At 42.8% G+C, this 23,338-nt stretch overlaps 1 protein-coding gene and 1 long non-coding RNA gene across 4 annotated transcripts in view; one reads left to right on the top strand and one right to left on the bottom strand.

The window, feature by feature from the left end:
- LOC117505671 overlaps window positions 1-12,557 on the top strand; it is a 40,279-nt gene extending 27,722 nt beyond the window's left edge. Inside the window, exon 3 of the long non-coding RNA XR_004559216.1 lies at window positions 12,432-12,557. This is a non-coding gene — a long non-coding RNA (uncharacterized LOC117505671). The remainder of the gene's footprint in view (window positions 1-12,431) is intronic.
- The window catches only part of arhgef3 (Rho guanine nucleotide exchange factor (GEF) 3), a 92,362-nt gene that overhangs the window by 66,149 nt on the left and 2,875 nt on the right, over window positions 1-23,338 (bottom strand). The window contains exons 2-3 of one of the 3 annotated variants that reach the window (XM_034165211.1): window positions 12,423-12,486; window positions 6,267-6,329 (exon numbers count right to left, since the gene is read on the bottom strand). In XM_034165211.1, coding sequence (XP_034021102.1) covers window positions 6,267-6,329; window positions 12,423-12,486 — 127 coding nt within the window. Of the gene's footprint in view, window positions 1-6,266; window positions 6,330-10,006; window positions 10,592-12,422; window positions 12,487-23,338 lie in introns of those variants that run through there. The other 2 variants (XM_034165222.1, XM_034165214.1) reach the window with 2 other exon arrangements.

The following is a 23,338-nucleotide window of genomic DNA, read 5'->3' on the forward strand; positions in this document are numbered from 1 at the left end:
AATATTTCTTCTACAGAAAAAAATTGGCTTGAATAGCTACTCGTTCGAAACCTTGTGCTCCAAGTGCACCTCTGTTTTTAAAATTGTAGCTCTTAAATATTTTTCTTCTTCTTCTTCGTCTTTCGGCTGTTCCCATTAGGGGTCGCCACAGCAGATCAATTGTTTCCATCTCACCCTGTCCTCTGTATCTTCCTCTGTCACACCAACCACCTGCATGTCGTCTCTCAGCACATCCATGAACCTCCCTCTTTGGTCTCCCTCTTCTCCTCCTGCCTGGTGGCTCCATCCTCAGCATCCTTCTCCCTATATACCCTGGGTCCCTCCTCTGCACATGTCCAAACCATGTCAATCTCGCCTCTCTGACTTTGTCTCCAAATCGTCCCACCTGAGCTGTCCCTCTGATATGTTCATTCCTAATCTTGTCCATTCTTGTCACTCCCAAAGAGAATCTCAACATCTTCAGCTCTGCCACCTCCAGCTCTGCCTCCTGTCTTTTTGTTAGTGCCACTGTCTCTAAACCATACAACATAGCTGGTCTCACTACTGTTTTGTAAACTTTCCCCTTCACTCTTGCTGATATTCTTCTGTCACAAATCACTCCTGCCACCTTTCTCCACCCACTCCACCCTGCCTGCACTCTCTTCTTCACCTCTCTACCACACTCTCCATTACTTTGAACAGTTGACCCCAAATATTTAAACTCATCTACTTTCACCACTTCTACTCCTTGTAACTGCACTATTCCACTGAGCTCCCTCTCATTCACACACATGTACTCAGTCTTGCTTCTACTGACTTTCATTCCCCTTCTCTCCAAAGCATATCTCCACTTCTCCAGACTAGACTCAACTTGCTCTCTACTCTCACTACAGATCACAATGTCATCTGCAAACATCATAGTCCATGGGGACTCCTGTCTGATCTCATCTGTCAACCTGTCCATCACCACTGCAAACAAGAAAGGACTCAGAGCTGATCCTTGGTGTAATCCCACCTCCACCTTGAATGAGTCTGTCATTCCGACTGCGCATCTCACCGCTGTCACACTATTCTTGTACATGTCCTGCACTACCCTAACATACTTCTCTGCCACTCCAGACTTCCTCATACAATGCCACAACTCTTCTCTTGGCACCCTATCATAAGCTTTTTCTAAGTCCACAAACACACAATGTAACTCTTTCTGTCCTTCTCTGTACTTCTCCAACAGTATTCTCAGAGCAAACATTGCATTTGCAGTGCTCTTTCTTGGCATGAAACCATATTGCTGCTCACAGATCACCTGTTTTCTAAGCCTTGCTTCTACTACTCTTTCCCATAACTTCATGCTGTGGCTGATCAGCTTTATGCCTCTGTAGTTACTGCAGCTCTGCACATCACCCTTGTTCTTGAAAATAGGAACCAGCACACTTCATCTCCACTCCTCAGGCATCCTCTCACTTTCCAAGATTTTATTAAATAATCTGGTTAGAAACTCTACTGCCATCTCTCCTAGACATTTCCATGCCTCCATTGGAATGTCATCTGGACCAACTGCCTTTCCACTCTTCATCCTATTCATAGCAGCCCTCACTTCTTCCTTGCTAATCTCTTTTACTTCCTGATTTACTCTCACCACATCATCCAGCCTTTTCTCTCGCTCATTTTCTTTATTCATCAACTCTTCAAAATATTCCCTCCACCTTCTCAGCACACACTCCTCACTTGTCAGCACATTACCATGTGCATCTTTTACCACTCTAACCTGCTGCACATCCTTTCCAGCTCTGTCCCTTTGTCTGGCCAATTGGTACAAGTCCTTTTCTCCTTCCTTACTATTCAACTTCTTGTACAGCTCGCAATATGCCTTTTCCTTTGCTTTTGCCACTTCTCTTCTCGCCTTATGCCGCATCTCCTTGTACTCCTGTCTACTTTCTTCATCTCTCCGACTATCCCAAAACTTTTTCGCCAACCTCTTTCTCCTTATGCTTTCCTGGACCTCTTCATTCCACCACCAAGTCTCCTTGTCTTCCTTCCACTGTCCAGATGTCATACCCAGTACTGCCCTAGCTGTCTCCCTCACCACATCTGCAGTACTTTTCCAGTTGTCCAAAATTGCTTCCCCTCCAACTAGTGCTTCTCTCACCTGCTCGCTAAATTTCACACAACAGTCTTCCTCCTTCAGCTTCCACCATCTGATCCTTTGTTGAGCTCTCACTCTCTTCTTCTTCTTTACCTCTAAAGTCATCCTACAAACAACCATCCTATGCTGTCTAGTGACACTCTCCCCTGCTACCACCTTACAGTCTGTGATTTCTTTTAGCTTGCATCTCCTATAAAGAATGTAGTTCACCTGTGTGCACCTTCCTCCACTCTTATATGTTACCCTGTGCTCCTCCCTTTTCTTAAAGTAGGTATTCACCACAGCCATTTCCATCCTTTTTGCAAAATCAACTACCATCTGTCCTTCCCCATTCCTATCCTTGATACCATATCTACCCATTACTTCCTCATCACCTCTGTTCCCTTCACCAACATGCCCATTGAAGTCTGCTCCTATCACCACTCTTTCATGCTTGGGCACACTCTCCACCACCTCATCTAACACTCCAGAAATCTTCTTTCTCCTTCATCTCACAACCTACCTGTGGGGCATATGCACTGATGATATTCATCATCACCCCTTCAATTTCCAACTTCACACTCATCACCCTGTCAGACACTCGCTTAACCTCCAACACACTTTTAACATACTCTTCCTTTAAAATGATCCCAACACCATTTCTCTTCCTGTCCTCACCATGGTACAACAACTTGTACCCACCGCCAATGCTCCTGCTCTTACTTCCCTTCCACTTGGTCTCTTGCACACACAATATGTCTACCTTTCTCCTCTCCATCATATCAGCCAGCTCTCTCCCTTTACCAGTCATACTACCAACATTCAAAGTCCCCACTCTCATTTCCACCCTTCTAGTTTTCTTCTTCTCCCGCTGTTCGTGGCAACGTTTTCCTCCTCTTCTTCGTCGTCTTCGCCCAGCAGTAGCCCAATTTCCACCGGCACCCTGCTGGGCAACAGCACCGGTGGCGGACGTTGTTAACCCGGGCCGCGACCGATCCGGTATGGGAATTCGATTCTGAGTCTGCATAGTTTGGTTGGCTTGTTTTACGCCGGATGCCCTTCCTGACGCAACCCTCCTCATTTATCCGGGCTTGGGACCGGCACTCAGAATGTACTGGCTGCACACCCCATGTGGCTGAGTTAGCTCTTAAATATTTTTCATATAAATATATTCTTGACTTGCACATTTGTTTTCAGGTCTCTCTATGATATTAAGTGGACTTCCTTCATTAAATATTATTTTGTGCATAACCATCAAATTCATAATGATCCGACCAGACAGGCTGCACATTTGCACTTACCTTTGCATAGAGCGAGTCGTTATCAGCATCACATCAGATATCATCACGTTAATTCTTGGAATGATGAAGTACATCTTGTAACTCCATCTGTCACCTTATATATGTACTAAAGTGGACTAAAAGCAAAGATCCTGCAGAAGTATTTACAATGATTTGTTATAATCTGGAAAAAATGGTGTAATTCTGTTGTATTCTGTTATGTTTGCTTTGTTCGGGAGTGGATTCTCTATAAGCCTTTTTGGCTTCCACCACTCCCTTGCACATTACTTATATTGTAATTTTTTCTCTCTCTCTCTTTTGTTGTTTTATGTATATACATTATTTTTGTATGAGTTTTATTTTGTGCTAAATAAACAAATCAAATCAATCAAGGGTCCGCAAAGAGACACAAAGAAACCCAGAGATCCACAAAGAGACACAAAGAGCCCTAAAGAGACACAAAGATCCTTCAAGGGTCTGCAAAGAGCCCTAAAGAGACACAAAGATCCTTCAAGGGTCTGCAAAGAGCCCTAAAGAAAGACAGCGATCCACAAAGAGACCCAGAGATCTACAAAGACACCCAGAGATCCACAAAGAGACCCAGAGATCCACAAAGATCCAGAGAGACCCAGAGATCCACAAAGATCCACAGAGAGACTCAGATATCCACAAAGAGACCTAAACAGGCATAACTATCCTTCAAGGGTCCGCAAAGAGCCCTAAAGAGAGACAGAGAGAGACCCAGAGTCTCAAAGATCCACAAAGTGACACAGAGATCGACAAAGATCCCATTTTGCTGTCAGCCATGATCCCAACTTCACATATCACAGCTCCCCCATCATCACAAATACCAACATTTCAGACAAGTAAAAGCACAATATTTAACAACTTATGAAAATAGAGAAAAGAAGAAAACATTTCTTACAACCCCAATTCCAATGAAGTTGGGGCGTTGTGTAAAATGTAAATAAAAACAGAATACAATGACTTGCAAATCCTCTTTAACCTATATTCAATTGACTACACCACAAAGACAAGATATTTAATGTTCAAACTGATAAACTTTATAGTTTTTGTGCAAATATTTGCTCATTTTGAAATGGATGCCTACAACACATTTCAAAAAGTTGGGACAGTGGTATGTTTACCACTGTGTTACATCACCTTTCCTTTTAACAACACTCAATAAGTGTTTGGGAACTGAGGACACTAATTGTGAGTGTCATGATTGGGTATAAAAGGAGTATCTCCAAAAGGCTCAGCCATTCACAAGCAAAGATGGGGTGAGGATCACCACTTTGTGAACAACTGCGTGAAAGAATAGTCAAACAGTTTAAAAACAATGTTTCTCAATGTTCAATTGCAAGAAATTTAGGGATTCCATCATCTACAGTCCATAATATAATCAGAAGATTCAGAGAATCTGGAGAACTTTCTACACATAAGCAGGAAGGCCGAAAAACAACATTGAATGCCCGTGACCTTCGATCCCTCAGGCGGCACTGCATTAAAAACCAACATCACTGTGCAAAGGATCTTACCGCGTGGGCTCAGGAACACTTCAGAAAACCATTGTCAGTTAACACAGTTCATCAATACATCTACAAGTGCAAGTTAAAACTCTACCATGCAAAGAAAAAGCCATACATCAACAACATCCAGAAACACCGTCGCCTTCTCTGGGCCCAAGCTCATTTGAAATGAACAGACGCAAAGTGGAAAAGTGTGCTGTGGTCTGATGAGTCCACATTTCAAATTGTTTTTGGAAATATGGACGTTGTGTCCTCTGGACAAAAGAGGAAAAAGACCATCCAGATTGTTACCAGTGCAAAGTCCAAAAGCCAGCATCTGTGAGAAGGCAGCTGTGTTTCTGGGTGTGTGTGAATCCCTAAATTCCTTGCAACTGAACATTGAGAAACATTGTTTTTAAACTGTTTCACTATTTTTTCACGCAGTTGTTCACAAAGTGGTGATCCTCACCTCATCTTTGCTTGTGAACGGCTGAGCCTTTTGGAGATAACTCCTTTTATACCCAATCATGACACTCACAATTAGTGTCCTCAGTTCCCAAATGCTTACTGAGTGTTGTTAGAAGGAAAGGTGATGTAACACAGTGGTAAACATACCACTGTCCCAACTTTTTTTAAATGTGTTGCAGACATCCATTTCAAAATGAGCAAATATTTGCACAAAAACAATAAAGTTTATCAGTTTGAACATTAAATATCTGGTCTTTGTGGTGTATTCAATTGAATATAGGTTGAAGAGGATTTTCAAATCATTGTATTCTGTTTTTATTTACATTTTACACAACGTCCCAACTTCATTGGAATTGGGGTTGTAGAACTGGAGAGCAACCCAGGGGAGTAAACCATGGATTAGTTCCATGTGGACCAGACCAACACTATCTGCCCTTAAGACTACATGACCTTTGATCATTTCTGACCTTAGTCAAGGTCAGACTACCTGAGCTGTCAAGAAAAACCAAACCTGGGTCTAAATGACCCAGGATGTGAGGAAAGATCATTTTATTACAACGTACTTTGACCTTTAACCTTAACCTTGATATCTGACCTTTGAGGTTGACTACTGACAGTGAGGTTTGCCTCACTGTTACGAAATTATATGCCAAAAAAGGTAAAAGAAGAACCTAACCTCTGACCTTTAATCACAGACAAGGTCAGGTCGTTACCTGGGTGCATGCTGGAAAAACAAGGTCAGGTCAATGAGTTGGAAGGTTCAAACACAAACAAATGGACACTGAGGACTGCTTTCATATGAAACCAGAACCATGAGGTCAATTTTTTTGTTTAACTCCGCCCTTTTCATCAGATGGCCCCCGGGATGATAGCGGAGACAGACGAGGCATGTCTGGACGGACTTACGTTAATGTCCAGACTGCAGAGACTGAGGTCGTCTGCGTTCCTGCTGGCCTGCTTCCTCTTCTTCTGCAAGACAAAAAACAACACACAACAATGATGGAATAAGAACAGGGACATCACAAAGACTCTCTGCTGCTCATGGGGGAAGACAGACGCTACTACAAGCCATGTCATGATGAACCTGATGACGTTTGTATAAATAAAGAATGAACTTTAATACGAAACTCCAAAACACTGAAATAAAAGAGTGAAAACAACCAATTCTCAAAAAGGAGGAGGAGGAGGAAGTACTGTTATAATTAGAAGAGAGATGATGAAAACAGTACAAAAAAGGAGATGAAGAAAGGACATGACTGAAGAAGTGAGGAGACAAAGAGGAAAACGGAAAAAGGGAGGAGAAAAAGCAGGACCTAAAAGGACAGAGAGGAGGTCATTGGAGCAGGAGTGAGAGGAACAGGATAAGGAGCAGGAGATGGAGCAGGAGTGAGAGGAGGAGGAGGAGGAGTGAGATCAGCAGGAGTAAGAGGGAGAGGAGGAGTGACAGGCAGAGGAGCAAGAGGAGGAGGAGTGACAGGAGGAGGAGTGAGAGGACGAGCAGGAGGAGCACGGGTGGGAGGAGCAGTGAGATGATGAGGAGGAGTGACAGGAGGGGAAGGAGTAAGAGGAACAGGAGTGAGAGGAGGAGTGACAGGAAGGGGAGGAGTAAGAGGAACAGGAGGAGGAGCAGGAAGAGGAGGAGTGAGAGGAGGAGGAGAAGCGGCAGGAGGGGGAGGAGTGAGAGGAGGAGGAGGAGCAGGAGGAAGAGGAAGAGCAGAAGGAGGAGTGAGAGGAGGATGAGTGAGATGAGGAGCAGGAGGAGGATGTTGGCTGTAACAATGGGAGGAAACCTGCAGGTTGTTGTGTTCAGACTTGATACAACCAAGCTGCTCCTTTAAATCCTCGTTTCCATGGAAACCAGATCAATAACACTAAACAAAGGCTGGTGATCAGTTCTCCTTGTCCTCACAGAAAAAGACTTTAAAAACAAGCTTTGTCTAGAAGAATTTATTTGAACTTCCTCCACCCACACTGAGCCTGACCTCTGCCCTGATCCAGGTCAAAGGTCAGGAAAAATGCAAACCGCCGGCGCGGAGATCCAGCCGCACCCTTGGAGCTGTTACAGTATGATGATTCAGTCTTCTGGAATCAAACACACTGCGGTTTGGTCGATGACCAAAACGTCAGCCGAATCAATGGGACAGGAAGACCCAGGACCCTCCCAGGGAATGAACTCTCCGGTTGTATAAATACCTCCTGTTAGATTTAAACACCTCGATTCAGCACTGTGACAGAGTTTATATCAGTGATTTTCAACCTTTTTTGAGCCGCGGCACCCTTTTTATATTTACAAAATCTTGCGACACACCAACCAAAATAATATTATAATGCTATTTTCTCTGGTTTTACGCAAAACCCAATTATCGCAATAGAAAATTGATACAGAAAACACGGCATTTCGAAAATCCTCAAGCATTTTGCGCTCTGATCTCAAGTAGGGCTGTCACGATTAGGAATTTCTGGAGACGATTAATTGTCAGACAAATAATTGCGATTGACGAATATATTGTCTATTTTTTTTTTCTTTTTTTCCCCTTCTTTATATTCTACTATTGTAGTATAATTACACAACTCTGGAAGAACGTTTGGCTTCTGTGAGTGGAGAAACTGGGAATGGTGCAACATTTTTATTTTTATCTTCATTTTACATAGTCCCAACTTTTTCTGATTTGTGGTTGTTTCTGTTGCATTTCTGAAATTGTTTCTCCTCATCAGTCACGTTTTGTGCTTAAACACTGCATTAAGCTCAAGATTGAACAAATAAATACCTTTGGAAAATAACAGCTGTTAAAGTTCAGAGTTCTCACCTGCTTTTTGTGATCTCTGCGTCTGAACATTGTTTTTTTTTTGTGGCTCAGTTCATTCATATATTCTCATTTTTTAAATATGTTTTTAAAGAAATTTGACCGTTTATTTCATCTCATGATCTCATAAATTCAGCATACGACGCGCACATGGTGTGAACAGGACGGTAACGGCAGAATCACACCTTTAGAGAAAGTTCAGAGAGAAGTAAAGGCAGCTTCAAGTTTCCGTTTTGTTAACGTTCACTCGGGTTAAAATCCTCTCTCTGCTCTGCGCTCGCTGCGCACTGAACGTGTCGCGCCTGCATTCAGGAATCTCCCTCACCCACCCCCTCCCTCGGAGTCTGCAGCCTGTTAACTCCACGCGCACGCACACAGGCACAGACACACACACCGACAGCTCCGCATTTTAGACGGCTTTTGAAGGAGACGGCACTGTTTTAATCGGCCGTCAGCCTCCTTGTTATTGTCCCGCCTTAAGACGAGAGCGAGACTGCAGCACGTTTGACATCAGATTCTGAGTCGTTTTATGCTTTATGGATAAAATAAATAATTCACGGTAATCGCGAATATGAAAAAGAATTGCAAATATGAAAAATACCCACGGCACCCCTGACGATCGATCACGGCACCCTAGGGTGCCGCGGCACCCCGGTTGAGAATCACTGGTTTATATAACTCTGCATGGAGTGGGACCACATGCAGTTCTCACTCTGGACACTTATGGCACTAAAGGTTCCCATTGTGGTGCCAGAGTTCCTACTATGAAGTAGCAGGAACTAATAAAGCCTCCTAGACTTCCCCATGCAGGTACTTCGTCCAATGGTTCTAAGAACAACGAAAAGTCCCTCTGGTTCAAAAGTGCCAGATATCCAAAAACTGATCTGAGGAACCATAGAGAGCTGGACCTGGTCCCTTCAGACCTCAGAGGTCAGGCAACCTGGTCATCCTGGTTAGGGCTTGGCTGGGCGAGTGCTCAGGATGACCAGGGACTGAGAGACTGTGTGTTCCTCTGTGTGCACCTGGAGTTTCATCAGAAAGGGCATCCGGTGAAAAACTGGTGCCAAATCCCAATGTGGACCTGTATCGGATCCACTGTGGTGACAACAACAACTCTCTGAAACCACAGAGAACCATTTGGGCTCAAAGCTCCTAATCTAACAGATTGTGCACGTCGGAAGAATTTGCCTGTTAAATAAATAAAAGACATAGGCGACGGGAACCGAACCCATGTCCAAAGTGTCACCAGGATCTGTACTCACCGGCAGTACTCACGATAGTCCAGACGGCTCACTCAAACTACTCAAATAACCCGGGTACAGTCTGATCCACTTCCATCATTATGGGACAGTTCACGGGAAGAACCTACCAGAACTATATCAATGGGTTCGCGGTCCGGTGTCCAAGCGGAACAGAAGACCAGAAACCTTCAGCTCATAAAGCTCACAAAAGTCAACAGATCACACAGTCAAAGGTGGAAATCCCACCAGGCAAAGTCCAGTCGGTATCTAATAACGCCTGCAAATATAAAAACAATAAAAGTTCCAATAACTTTAATAATAAAATATATAAATTATAATAATAATCATAATATAACAATAGAAGCATATGCATGTATGGGGCAACTCCCCCCGACAAACACACACACACGCATGCGCGAGCACAAACCCCGCCCATAGGGTGTTTTTTTTGTCCGTGATAATATAAGTTTCAGTAAAAAAAAGTTGTGTTGGTATTTTACCAGGTAACATTTTGACCAGCAGGATTTTTACCTGCAGTGCTACTTGCCAAACTGTTGTATTCTGGGAAATGTAGGAAATGAGTGAAGACACAAAGACTCACCCTATAGTAAACAAACAGACAGCAGCCCATCATCAGGGACTCCTCCTCAAAACAGGTCAGGTGTTAAATCAACTCTCTGCTAACAGACACATCTGCACCTCCTCCTCGTCTCCTCCCAGCAACATCAGCACTCCCCTATCTCTTAGTTCTTCTTCTCCTCCTTTGTTTGTCTTCTGTCAGCGTCTCATCTTCCTGCTCTCTCCTTCCACCTCACTTGTCTTCACAGGTTGTCTTCGTTGGACCTTTCACTTGCTCAGGACTCTTTTCTCCCTCTTCTTCACTTATAGTCCAGATCTCCTCAGCATCTCCTCTCTCCTCCTTCCTCAGCTACGGGGTTTTTCATCTGACTGGATCTAAGTCTCCTCAGAACCTGGGTCTGTCCACAGTGTGCACTGTGTTCCCATTGGACAAACAGGATGTGACGGTCGTTGGGGGAAACGGGACGTCGCTATAATTAGTGACGACCACAGGAGACGCCGAAGCAACAATGGTTGATTTTTGAAGGGAGGTTTTTCTCTTACAAACAAAATACCAAATAAATAACATCATGACAGATGAATGTCCTTGGACCCCAAGAAAGAAGTTCGAACATTTTACTCAACAAGGTGGCTGATGGGACTTGCTGATAATCTGAGTGCTCATGTGATTTCACACATTCTAAAGTTTGATCGTTATATCGTCCACTTACTGTGTTCCCAGAAAGAAATGAAGTAGAGTTACAAACTCTTATTTTTTGAACAGACTAAACATCAGAGATCATCAAAGCACAACGGCAGAGTCAAAAGAAATATTTTGGGAAAGTTTTAGAGTGTGCAAACAACCAACAAGGTCCAACAGTCTGCAACGGTCTGATGATCCACTGAGGTCCAATGATCCACTGAGGTCTGATGGTCCCCTAAGGTCCGATGATCCACTGAGGTCCAACCAGCTGCATGTGCACGATGGTCCAATAAGGTCTGACAGTCTGTTATTGTCTGACAGTCCACTAAAGTCCCACTATCTGCTCATGACCAAGGTCTACCAAATAAACATGCTTATTTACGGTCTGCTCCTTTCTCTGCCCCTGACCAACGCAGCGTCTACATCTGGAGTTGGTCCCCGGGCGCCAGACTGTGACTGCACACTGCTCCTAGTGGTTGGATTTTGTCTAACCATTATTCTAATCCAATTACATTTTTTCTGTGAATGTGATTGGTTAATCGTGTGAGATTTCAGACCATATATTATCGGGGTAACGGTGGCAAAATATTTAACCGTTTCACATTTGGTTGTATTACTCCGCGCCCTGACCGGTGTTCAACGAGATGTCATTCCTGTCCTCTGCACAACTGCGCATCCACATGCATGGGCAATATTGTTGGGACACGGAACTGTCAATTTACGTATGTGACAAGATGCACAATTCAACAGAACACCGGCTGTGCACGCTGCTAGCTGTTAGCGCTGTTAGCTGAGAGCGAGAGAAAGTCGCGTACCAACGCCGCTGCCAAAATGGGTGAATTTAAGCTACCATACGAAACTATTAATGTGGATTCTGATACAGAATTACCGTTTCACATTTGATGGATTACTCTGCGCCCTGACCACTGTTGGAGAGACGCTGCCTCGGCTCCACGGTAAGCCTCGGCAGCCGAATTACCTACAGAAAAATAAACCGTGCAAACAATGGAATTGAATTAGAATGGGAATAACCCCCTTGAGTCTGATGATTTGCAGACGTTCATGCTGTTATATGGTCGCAAGTACCCCTTTTATGGCTCCGCCTCTCCTTATGCGTTGCTGGTAAAGCTCAATTTGCAACCATATAACCAGCATGAATGTCCACAAACTACCAGACACAACAGAGTTATTCCCTAAACAGAATGGTTAAATGCAAAGGACAAATTTTGTTCTATGTATGTATATGTGCAATGACAATAAAGATTCTATTCTATTCCATTCTAGCTCTAATGGTCCTCTAAGGTCTGATGGGCCACCAAGTTCTGATTGTCTACTAAGGCCAGACGGTCCACCAAGGTCTGATGGTCTGCTAAGCTCTGACAGTCCACTCAGATATAAAGGTCCGCTAAAGTCTGATGCTCCACTAAGTTCAGACCGCTTGCCAATGCCCAATGGTCCAATAAGGTCAGACAATCCACTAAGATCTGGTGATCCAGTAAAGTCTGACAGTTCACAGGTCAAAGCTCAAAGATAAAAAGCAAGGTCAGCCCATTAAAACAGATCAAGACCATAATTCCATCAGCCCTTCCTCTACCTTGGGTCTACCCCTCCACCAACTGTTCATGTCCTTTTGAGATATCCTGCTGAATAACTAACTGACTAAATAACCAAGTAATTAACTGACAAACAAAAATTTCACATCCTGTGTTGAAGTAAAAAAAAAAAAAAAACACTTTACGTTGAATTGTGTTCTTACCCCTCTGAGGGACCATCCATCAGGAGACGGGAGAGACGAGGACGAAGACTTCTGCAGCTCCGGCCTAAAGACAGAAGACATTACAGGAAGGAAAGAGGGAGCAAGGGAAGGAAGGGAAAGCGTGATAAAGTGTGACATCAGAGCTCTGAGATCTGGACAAGGCCAAAGGACAGGCCCACGTACCACCTCGCTGTGATGATGGGCCTGCCCATGTACTGACTGGGAACTCAGGTGGTTCCGTGCGGTGGCGACTGTGCCTGTTCGCGGACCTGATTCGTTAAACAGTGCAACGTTTCGCGCCGCTCCTCAGAACCGCAGCTCAAAGGTTCACTTCCAAACCCACTGAAGTCAGATCATATTTATTCCAAGGTTTTAATGCCAAAAGCCAAAGTCCACTTTGAAAGGAAAACATGAGCGGATGTGCTAACGAGCTATCTGAACCTAACAGTGGGCGGAGCTCTGTGACCCACAGCAGAACCAAACGCTGGGCTGCTTGTGTGATCAAAACTCTGTGGTGAGCTTAAGTGAGTGAGTCACCGTTACTGTGAGCTGAAGAACAATAACACACACTCAGAAACACACACACACACTCACACACAGACAAAGACACACAGGCACACAGAGACACACACTCACACACAGACAGACACACACACACACACACACACACACACACACACACACACACACACACACACAGAGACAAACACACACTCACACACAGACAGACTCGGAAACACACACACATACACACACACAGACAGACACACAAAGAGACACACACACAGACACACACTCACACATAGACAGAGACACACAGACACACACACAGACACACACAGAGGGACACTCGGAAACACACACACACACACACACACACACAGACACACACTCACATATAGACAGAGACACACAGACACACACAGACACACACTCACACATAGACAGAGACACACAGACACACACACAGACACACACAGAGGGACACTCGGAAACACACACACACACACACACACACACAGACACACACTCACATATAGACAGACACACACACAGACACACACTCGGAAACACACACACACACACACAGAGACAGACACACAAAGAGACACACACACAGACACACACACACACACACACACAGACAGACACACAAAGAGACACACACACAGACACACACTCATCCTTCTCCACTTTTGAGGACTAAGTACAGTACTTCAGTAAAAGTACCAGCAGTAACCTGAATGAAAGTATGAAATATAAAAGCAGATAGAAATGCACCAAATAAAATCAAACAAAATTTAAAAAATGTAAATATTCCAGAGCACTACACACATTTACACACACACACACACACACAAGGGCGTAGGTTTGGTCTCAGCTTTGGTAGGGACAATACCACCCCCGGCCCCCCTGCCCACCACCCCCTAACCCACTCATACCATTAGACGCACAAGTACAGCATAATACATAACATATGACGACATAATGCTGAATAATTTAACACTTTATTTACATTATTAAGTGTGTAGGCAAACAAACAAATAGCTTAAATAACAAAATTGCACCCAAAATCACAAATCTATTCTATAGGCCTACACCTGAGAGAACAAGACAACAAAAAAATACTTGTGGAGCTAACAAAAAAAAAATGTTTTTGCAACCAAGATGTATAATCTATTCTCTTCATCAATAATGCAGTTGTAGGTATCTGGCAACCTAATTTGCCAAAAAAAAAAGGGCTTTCCAATGATATATGGTGTATTACAGTAAACGTAAGCCTGTGATGTCATAACGCAGAGGAAAAACACGGAGGTTTCACACTGCTGATTCTCATTACCGTAAGTTCTCATGTAAGCCCTCACTCTGAAAAATTTCAACACTGACAGCAAGCCAAGAACCCGTGCTTTCCAACAGTGTGCTATATGTTGCATATATTACGGTAAAGTGCGTTCGGTGACTTTTGAAAACGAGGGAAAAGTATGAAAAAGAGCGCAAAAGTGACAGAAAAGTACAGAGACAGACAGCAAACATAAATGTAGTAATTTCTGAGGAAAAGGCAGGGTGTTAGTGTCATTTGTGAAGGTGTGTGTGCGTGTTTGTGTGGGTGTGCAGTTTATTTTAAGTGTGGCGCACAGCATTGTTTGCAAGCCCCCCCGCCCTTCTTGTTTTGCTCCAGAGCCACCCATCCTCTGCGCTCCGGGACCTCCCACTTTACAAATTGAGATGCGCTTTGTTTACGTCCATGTGAGAAGAACGTGAGCCAATGAAATTGCAACATGGGTAACCCTGTCACTCTGGCACGTCGAAAACACAAAACGTGACGACTAAAATTATAGTATCGAGTTCACAAAAAAATAGTGAATGATTCTGTTATATAAAAAAAATGCTAAATATTGGTAGGGACTATTTTGCCATCCCAAAATATTGGTTGTGACTTGTCCCTATGGTCCATATGCAAACCTACACACATCCGCGCACACACACGCACACACACACATATATACAGTACCCTCTAAAAGTATTGGAACATTTGGTATTTCACACATTTTAATTTGTTTATGCCATCTCAAATATAAAAACTACAAAAAATTAAATTTTCTAAATTTATCTTCCTTAAACTGAAAGCAAATCTCTACAACTTGATTGATATCAATTAATTAAAAATATAAAAGCCAAGATGATGAGTTACATAAGTAACGGAATGCTTTGATATAATACCTGTAAATAATCAGGTTTTTTGCCAGTTTTCATTAGTCAGGGGATGGATACATGAACATTTCCAAGTCACTGAATATGTCTTAGAAGAAATACAAACATTATGACACTCTGTGGTAAATCTGTGTGGAGTAGAGGAGTCAGCTGAGCTTCAAACTAAAACACGCCAACATTCACATGAAGATCCACTCGAGAGCAAAAACACTGTTAAAACTTTCAGGTCAGTGTAGCTTATTTTTTTCAGGACAGTTCATTTTAATCAAGCTCCAGGTCATGTCTATGACTGGAAAACTGAATTTTCAGGTTTTCCAGGATACATGGGAATGTTGTACTACTATTTCCGTCATATGTTTATATAGACCTTGACTATCTTCCATCCATCCATCCATTTTCTTCCGCTTTATCCGAAGTCGGGTTGTGGGGGCAGCAGCTCAAGCAAAGCCGCCCAGACCTCCCGATCCACACACACCTCCCTCAGCTCCTTCGGGGGAACCCCGAGGCATTCCCAAGCCAGCCGAGAGACGTAGTCCCTCCAGCATGTCCTGGGTCTTCCCCGGGGCCTCCTCCCGATGGGACGTGCCCGGAACACCTCTCCAGCGAGGTGGCCAGGGGGCATCCGGAAAAGATGCCCGAGCCACCTCAGCTGGCTCCTTTCAATGTGGAGGAGCAGCAGCTCGACTCCGAGCTCCTCCCGAGTGACCGAGCTCCTCACCCTATCTCTAAGGGAGCGCCCAGCCACCCTGTGGAGGAAACTCATCTCGGCCGCTTGTACTCGCGATCTCGTTCTTTCGGTCATGAGCAAAATCTCATGACCATAGGTGAGGGTCGGAACGTAGATCGATCGGTAAATCAAAAGCTTTGCCCCCCTACTCAGCTCTCTCTTCACCACGACGGTCTGATACAGCGACCGCATCATTGCAGACACTGCACCAATCTGTCTGTCGATCTCCACGTACATAGGCATCCACATACCTTGACTATCTTCAAACTCAGATTTCTCCTAATTCCATCAAACAATGTGTGTTAAAAGTTAGAATGTGACATTTCTCTCCACATATATAATACTTCTTCAAAGTAACAGTAAGCGTCACTGGGTTTGGCTCCTCGTCCGCGTCGTGACACCTGGGTAACGGATCGAGTAGGGGATTACCTGTTGGGAAGAAATACGGTGGGGACCTTGTGTGCCCCGTGGCCACTAAGGAAACCATGAAGTCCCAACAGGAACCTTGAACATGACATGGCTAATGCGGCTCTGGTGACACAAGAAGTCCTCAACAGTGGATCAAGTGGAAGAGGTGATGGCTGTAAAGGCCGATAAGGCTGCAGCAGGTCCTCAGACCCTGATTATGTGGGATTTCCCAGTCATCGGTCCAGGCTGAGGATCCGTCAAAGACCATGTGTTTGTCGGCGTGTAACGACATTCCCACACTGAACTAACCCACGCACAGGTATCTCTAGATCAACCCTGGATGATGATTTTCCCCACGCCCGCCATCCTGTCTGGGAATCAGTCAAGAGACCATCCTCCTCACCACCGAGGGATTCCATTGGGGTAGATGTGTTTCCATTTTTATTCATGTCATCAGATTTTCGGCTGGTCAGAGGTTTATGATGTCCTCTTGAACCCACGTCCTCTCAGGTCATGGTAACAGATCTCTCTTACAGATGGACCATGTCAGGTTTCTATCTGCTGCCTCCAGTTCCGTCACTGGTTCCTGAGTCATCCTTGTGTTGGACCTTTAGAACAAATGTTCAATAGCTGGTGAATGTTAGTTTGAACCTCCTCCCTCACTGATGTTTCGTATGTTTGGTCCAAACAGCTGCTTGTGGCACCGTGAATCTTTTCCAGATGGTTAACTTAAGGAGGAACCTGATTTGTGTTCCAGAAGCCTCAGTTTTACAGGGTTATATACAAGAGGAGGTGATGGTCTAGTGGTTAAGGTGTTGGGCTTGAGTTGGGTTGGGTTCAAATCCCCCGCCTGACTGGAAAATCACTAAGGGCCCTTGGGCAAGGTCTTTAATCCCCTATTGCTCCCGGTGTGTAGTGAGTGCCTTGTATGGCAGCACCCTGACATCGGGGTGATAATCGGGGCATCGGGGCATAATTGTAAAGCGCTTTGAGCGTCTGATGCAGATGGAAAAGCGCTATATAAATGCAGTCCATTTATATACACACACACACCATACTCACACACAACATATACACCCACGCACACACACACATCATGCTCACATACAACATATACACCCACACGCACCATACTCAGATACAACATACTCACACACAACATATACACCCACACACACACCATACTCACACACAGCATATACACCCACACACATGCACACACACCATACTCACACACAACATATACACCCACACACCATATTCACATACAACATATACAACATATACACCCACACACCATACTCACACACAACATATACACCCACACACCATACTCACACACAACATATACACCCACACACAACATATACACTCACACACACCAGACTCACACACAACATACAGACACACACCATACTCACATACAACATATACAACCACACACACCATACTCACATACAACATATACAACCACACGCACACACACCATACTCCCATACAACATATACACCCACACGCACCATACTCACACACAACATACACACACACAACATACACACACACACCATACTCACACACAACATATACACCCACACGCATGCACACACACCATACTCACACAAAACATATACACCCACACACACACCATATTCACATACAACATATACACCCACACACCATACTCACATACAACATATACACCCACACACACCATACTCACATACATATACACCCACACGCACAAAATTATGGAAAAAGTTTTTGTGACAAGGTTGGATAAATTCACTGAGAAACATCATATTTTAAATAATGCTCAGTATGGATTCAGAACAAAACATTCGACAGCTATGGCAATTATGGAATTAATAGAGAAAATATCAACAACAATAGAAAATAAGGATTATTTTGTAAGTATTTTTATTGACTTGAAAAAAGCTTTTGATGTTATTGACCACTCAAGATTGCTTCACAAGTTACAACAATATGGAATAAGAGGTATTGCACATCAGTGGGTAAAAAGCTACTTGGAGAACAGAAAACAGTTTGTTCAGATAAATAATATCAAATCAGAATTGTGTAATATTGCTTATGGAGTACCACAAGGATCAGTACTTGGACCCAAACTGTTTATTTTGTATATCAATGATTTTGTGAATGTATCTAATGTGCTTGGTAGCATTTTATTTGCTGATGATACAACGCTGTTTTACTCTGGATCAGATATACAGGAAGTAGCACAAGTGATCAAAACAGAATTGGAAAAGGTTAAGCATTGGTTTGATATAATCAATCAATCAATCAATCAATCAATTTTTTTTATATAGCGCCAAATCACAACAAACAGTTGCCCCAAGGCGCTTTACATTGTAAGGCAAGGCCATACAATAATTATGTAAAACCCCAATGGTCAAAACGACCCCCTGTGAGCAAGCACTTGGCTACAGTGGGAAGGAAAAACTCCCTTTTAACAGGAAGAAACCTCCAGCAGAACCAGGCTCAGGGAGGGGCAGTCTTCTGCTGGGACTGGTTGGGGCTGAGGGAGAGAACCAGGAAAAAGACATGCTGTGGAGGGGAGCAGAGATCGATCACTAATGATTAAATGCAGAGTGGTGCATACAGAGCAAAAAGAAAAGAAACAGTGCATCATGGGAACCCCCCAGCAGTCTACGTCTATAGCAGCATAACTAAGGGATGGTTCAGGGTCACCTGATCCAGCCCTAACTATAAGCTTTAGCAAAAAGGAAAGTTTTAAGCCTAATCTTAAAAGTAGAGAGGGTGTCTGTCTCCCTGATCTGAATTGGGAGCTGGTTCCACAGGAGAGGAGCCTGAAAGCTGAAGGCTCTGCCTCCCATTCTACTCTTACAAACCCTAGGAACTACAAGTAAGCCTGCAGTCTGAGAGCGAAGCGCTCTATTGGGGTAATATGGTACTACGAGGTCCCTAAGATAAGATGGGACCTGATTATTCAAAACCTTATAAGTAAGAAGAAGAATTTTAAATTCTATTCTAGAATTAACAGGAAGCCAATGAAGAGAGGCCAATATGGGTGAGATATGCTCTCTCCTTCTAGTCCCCGTCAGTACTCTAGCTGCAGCATTTTGAATTAACTGAAGGCTTTTTAGGGAACTTTTAGGACAACCTGATAATAATGAATTACAATAGTCCAGCCTAGAGGAAATAAATGCATGAATTAGTTTTTCAGCATCACTCTGAGACAAGACCTTTCTGATTTTAGAGATATTGCGTAAATGCAAAAAAGCAGTCCTACATATTTGTTTAATATGCACTTTGAATGACATATCCTGATCAAAAATGACTCCAAGATTTCTCACAGTATTACTAGAGGTCAGGGTAATGCCATCCAGAGTAAGGATCTGGTTAGACACCATGTTTCTAAGATTTGTGGGGCCAAGTACAATAACTTCAGTTTTATCTGAGTTTAAAAGCAGGAAATTAGAGGTCATCCATGTCTTTATGTCTGTAAGACAATCCTGCAGTTTAGCTAATTGGTGTGTGTCCTCTGGCTTCATGGATAGATAAAGCTGGGTATCATCTGCGTAACAATGAAAATTTAAGCAATACCGTCTAATAATACTGCCTAAGGGAAGCATGTATAAAGTGAATAAAATTGGTCCTAGCACAGAACCTTGTGGAACTCCATAATTAACTTTAGTCTGTGAAGAAGATTCCCCATTTACATGAACAAATTGTAATCTATTAGACAAATATGATTCAAACCACCGCAGCGCAGTGCCTTTAATACCTATGGCATGCTCTAATCTCTGTAATAAAATTTTATGGTCAACAATATAAACAGACTGTCACTAAATATTAATAAGACAAATTTCATATTGTTTAATGACAGAGCAAAAAAAAATAACGTGTCATTACAAATAGATGGAATGGATATACAAAGGGTAAAAGAAATGAAATTTTTAGGAGTCATAATTGATGAAGATCTTACATGGAAGTCACACATAAATTACATAAAAGGAAAAATAGCGAAAGCCATTGCTGTTTTGCATAAAGTAAAATATTCATTAAATAGTTATGGTTTATTAACATTGTACAATTCATTGATTTTCCCATATTTAACTTACTGTGTAGAAATCTGGGGATCAACATATACAACTTATATACAACCTTTGTTTATTCTGCAGAAAAGGGCTTTAAGGGTGATTAGCAACAGTGGTTTTAGAGATCCATCTAATCCATTGTTCATTAAGTACAGGGTACTTAAATTTCGTGATTTGGTCGATTTGAAAATATTACAATGTACCAAGCAAATAAAAATACTTTACCAACAAACATTCAAAATATGTTTGAGAAAAGAGTAAGTAGTTATAAACTGAAAGGAATAGAAGTCTTTAGAAAACCAAGATACAGAACCAGAGTAAAAGAACGGAGTATTGCAGTAAATGGTGTAAAATTATGGAACAATCTCAACAAAGAAATTAAAGAATTAAGGTCGCTTAAATTATTTAAAAAACGTATTAAACTAGATGTATTAAGTAAGTATGAAACTATAAAATAAGTTAGTGGGCTGTAAGGAAGTTAAAAAAAAATGTAATTTGTTAATAATGTATAAAATGTTTTAAGTTTAAAAATGTAACCTGTCAGAGATGTAATCTATTTAATAATGGTCATAATTATGAAATAAGTCAGTGGTATGTGACAAGTTAAAGAAATACAATCTGTTAAATAATGTTGAAAAATGACGCTGGATATTGAAAGATTGTATTGTAAAAAGGGGCAGAAAATATAAGACTTGTTCTTCTCTCTGCTCCTTTTCATTCTGGTAATGGAGATGCTTTATTTCTGCTTTTCTGTTTTTTTTTTTGTTTTTGTTTTTCTTTTAAATGAATGAATGAAATAAATTAATACACCCACACACCATACTCACATACAACATATACACACACACACACCATACTCACACACCACAAATACACACACACACACACACCATACTCACACACAACATATACACCCACACACATGCAAACACCAAACTGACACGCAACATATACACACCCACCATACTCACATACTACATACACATTATTCACAACAATCTCAAGTCACACTCAAACAAGTCACATACGGTCTCTCTGTCTGTCTTCTTGTGTTTTACCCCCCCCCCTGTCGTTTGTGTTTTATCTCTGTCAGTCTGTCCTTTTGTGTTTGTATTTGGCTATTTTCTTGTTTTTTATCTGTCAGTCTGTCCTCTTGTGTTTTGTCTGTCTCTGTCTGTCCTTTTGTGTTTTACCTGTGTGTCCTCATTTTTCTCTTTCTGTCCTCTTGTGTTTGTCTCTTTGTCTGCTTGTCCTGCTGTGTTTTATGTGTCTGTCCTCTTGCGTTTGTATCTGTCTGTCCTCATGTTTGTCTCTCTGTCTGCGTGTCCTCTTGTTTGTCTCTCTCTCTCTCTCTTCTCTTGTGTTTTGTCTCTCCATCTGTCCTGTGTTGTCTGTCTGTGTCCTCTTGCGTTCTGTCTCTGTCTTGTGTCTGTCCCTGTCCTCTTGTGTTTTATTTCTCTGTTCTCTTGTTTTTTCTCTCTGTCTGTTCTCTTGTGTTTTGTCTCTCTGTCTGTCCTCTTGTGTTTGTCTCTCTCCCTCTCTCTGTCCTTTTTTGTCTCTCTCCCTCTCTCTGTCCTTTTTTGTATCTGTCCTCTTGTGTTTGTCTCTCTCTCTGTCTGTCCCCTTGTTCTCTCTCTATGTCCTCTTGTGTTTTATTTGTCTGTCTGTTTCCTTGTGTATCATCTCTCTCTGTTCTCGTTTTGTCTCTCTGTCTGTCCTCTTGTTTTCGCTCTCTGTTCTCGTTTTGTCTCTCTGTCTGTCCTCTTGTGTTTTCTCTCTCTGTTCTCGTTTTGTCTCTCTGTCTGTCCTCTTGTTTTTGCTCTCTGTTCTCATTTTGTCTCTCTCTGTCTGTCCTCTTGTGTTTTCTCTCTCTGTTCTCATTTTGTCTCTCTGTCTGTACTCGTGTTTGTCTCTCTCTCTCTCTCTGTTCTCGTTTTTGTCTCTCTCTCTGTCTGTCCTCTTGTGTTTTCTCTCTCTCTCTGTTCTCGTTTGGTCTCTCTGTCTGTACTCTTGTGTTTTCTCTCTCTCTCTGTTCTTGTTTTGTCTCTCTGTCTGTCCTCTTGTGTTTTCTCTCTCTGTTCTCATTTTGTCTCTCTCTCTGTCTGTCCTCTTGTGTTTCTCTCTCTGTTCTCGTTTTGTCCCTCTCTCTGTCTGTCCTCTTGTGTTTTCTCTCTCTCTGTTCTCATTTTGTCTTTCTGTCTGTACTCTTGTGTTTTCTCTCTCTCTCTTCTCGTTTTGTCTCTCTCTGTCTGTCCTCTTGTGTTTTCTCTCTCTGTTCTCGTTTTGTCTCTCTCTGTCTGTCCTCTTGTGTTTTCTCTCTCTGTTCTCGTTTTGTCTCTCTGTCTGTACTCCTTGTGTTTTCTCTCTCTGTGTTCTCGTTTTGTCTCTCTCTGTCTGTCCTCTTGTGTTTTCTCTCTCTCTTCTCGTTTTGTCTCTCTGTCTGTCCTCTTGTGTTTTCTCTCTCTCTGTTCTCGTTTTGTCTCTCTCTGTCTGTCCTCTTGTGTTTTCTCTCTCTCTCTGTTCTCGTTTTGTCTCTATGTCTGTACTCTTGTGTTTGTCTCTCTCTGTTCTCATTTTGTCTCTCTCTCTCTGTCTGTCCTCTTGTTTTCTCTCTCTGTTCTCGTTTTGTCTCTCTCTGTCTGTCCTCTTGTTCTCTCTCTCTCCTCGTTTTCTCTCTGTTCTCGTTTTGTCTCTCTCTCTGTCTGTCCTCTTGTTCTCTCTCTCTCCTCGTTTTCTCTCTGTTCTCGTTTGTCTCTCTGTCTGTACTCTTGTGTTTGTCTCTCTCTCTCTGTCTGTCCTGTTTTCTCTCTCTGTCTGTCCTCTTGTGTTTTCTCTCTCTGTCCTCTTGTGTTTTCTCTCTGTTCTCATTTTGTCTGTCTGTCCTCTTGTTTTCTCTCTCTCTGTTCTCGTTTTGTCTCTCACTCTCTCTGTCTGTCCTCTTGTGTTGCTCTCTCATCTCTCTTCTGGTTTGTCCCTGTTTTGTCCTCGTTGGT

This window comes from Thalassophryne amazonica, chromosome 3 (assembly GCF_902500255.1).
Source record: "Thalassophryne amazonica chromosome 3, fThaAma1.1, whole genome shotgun sequence".
NCBI classification, from domain to species: Eukaryota; Metazoa; Chordata; class Actinopteri; order Batrachoidiformes; family Batrachoididae; genus Thalassophryne; species Thalassophryne amazonica.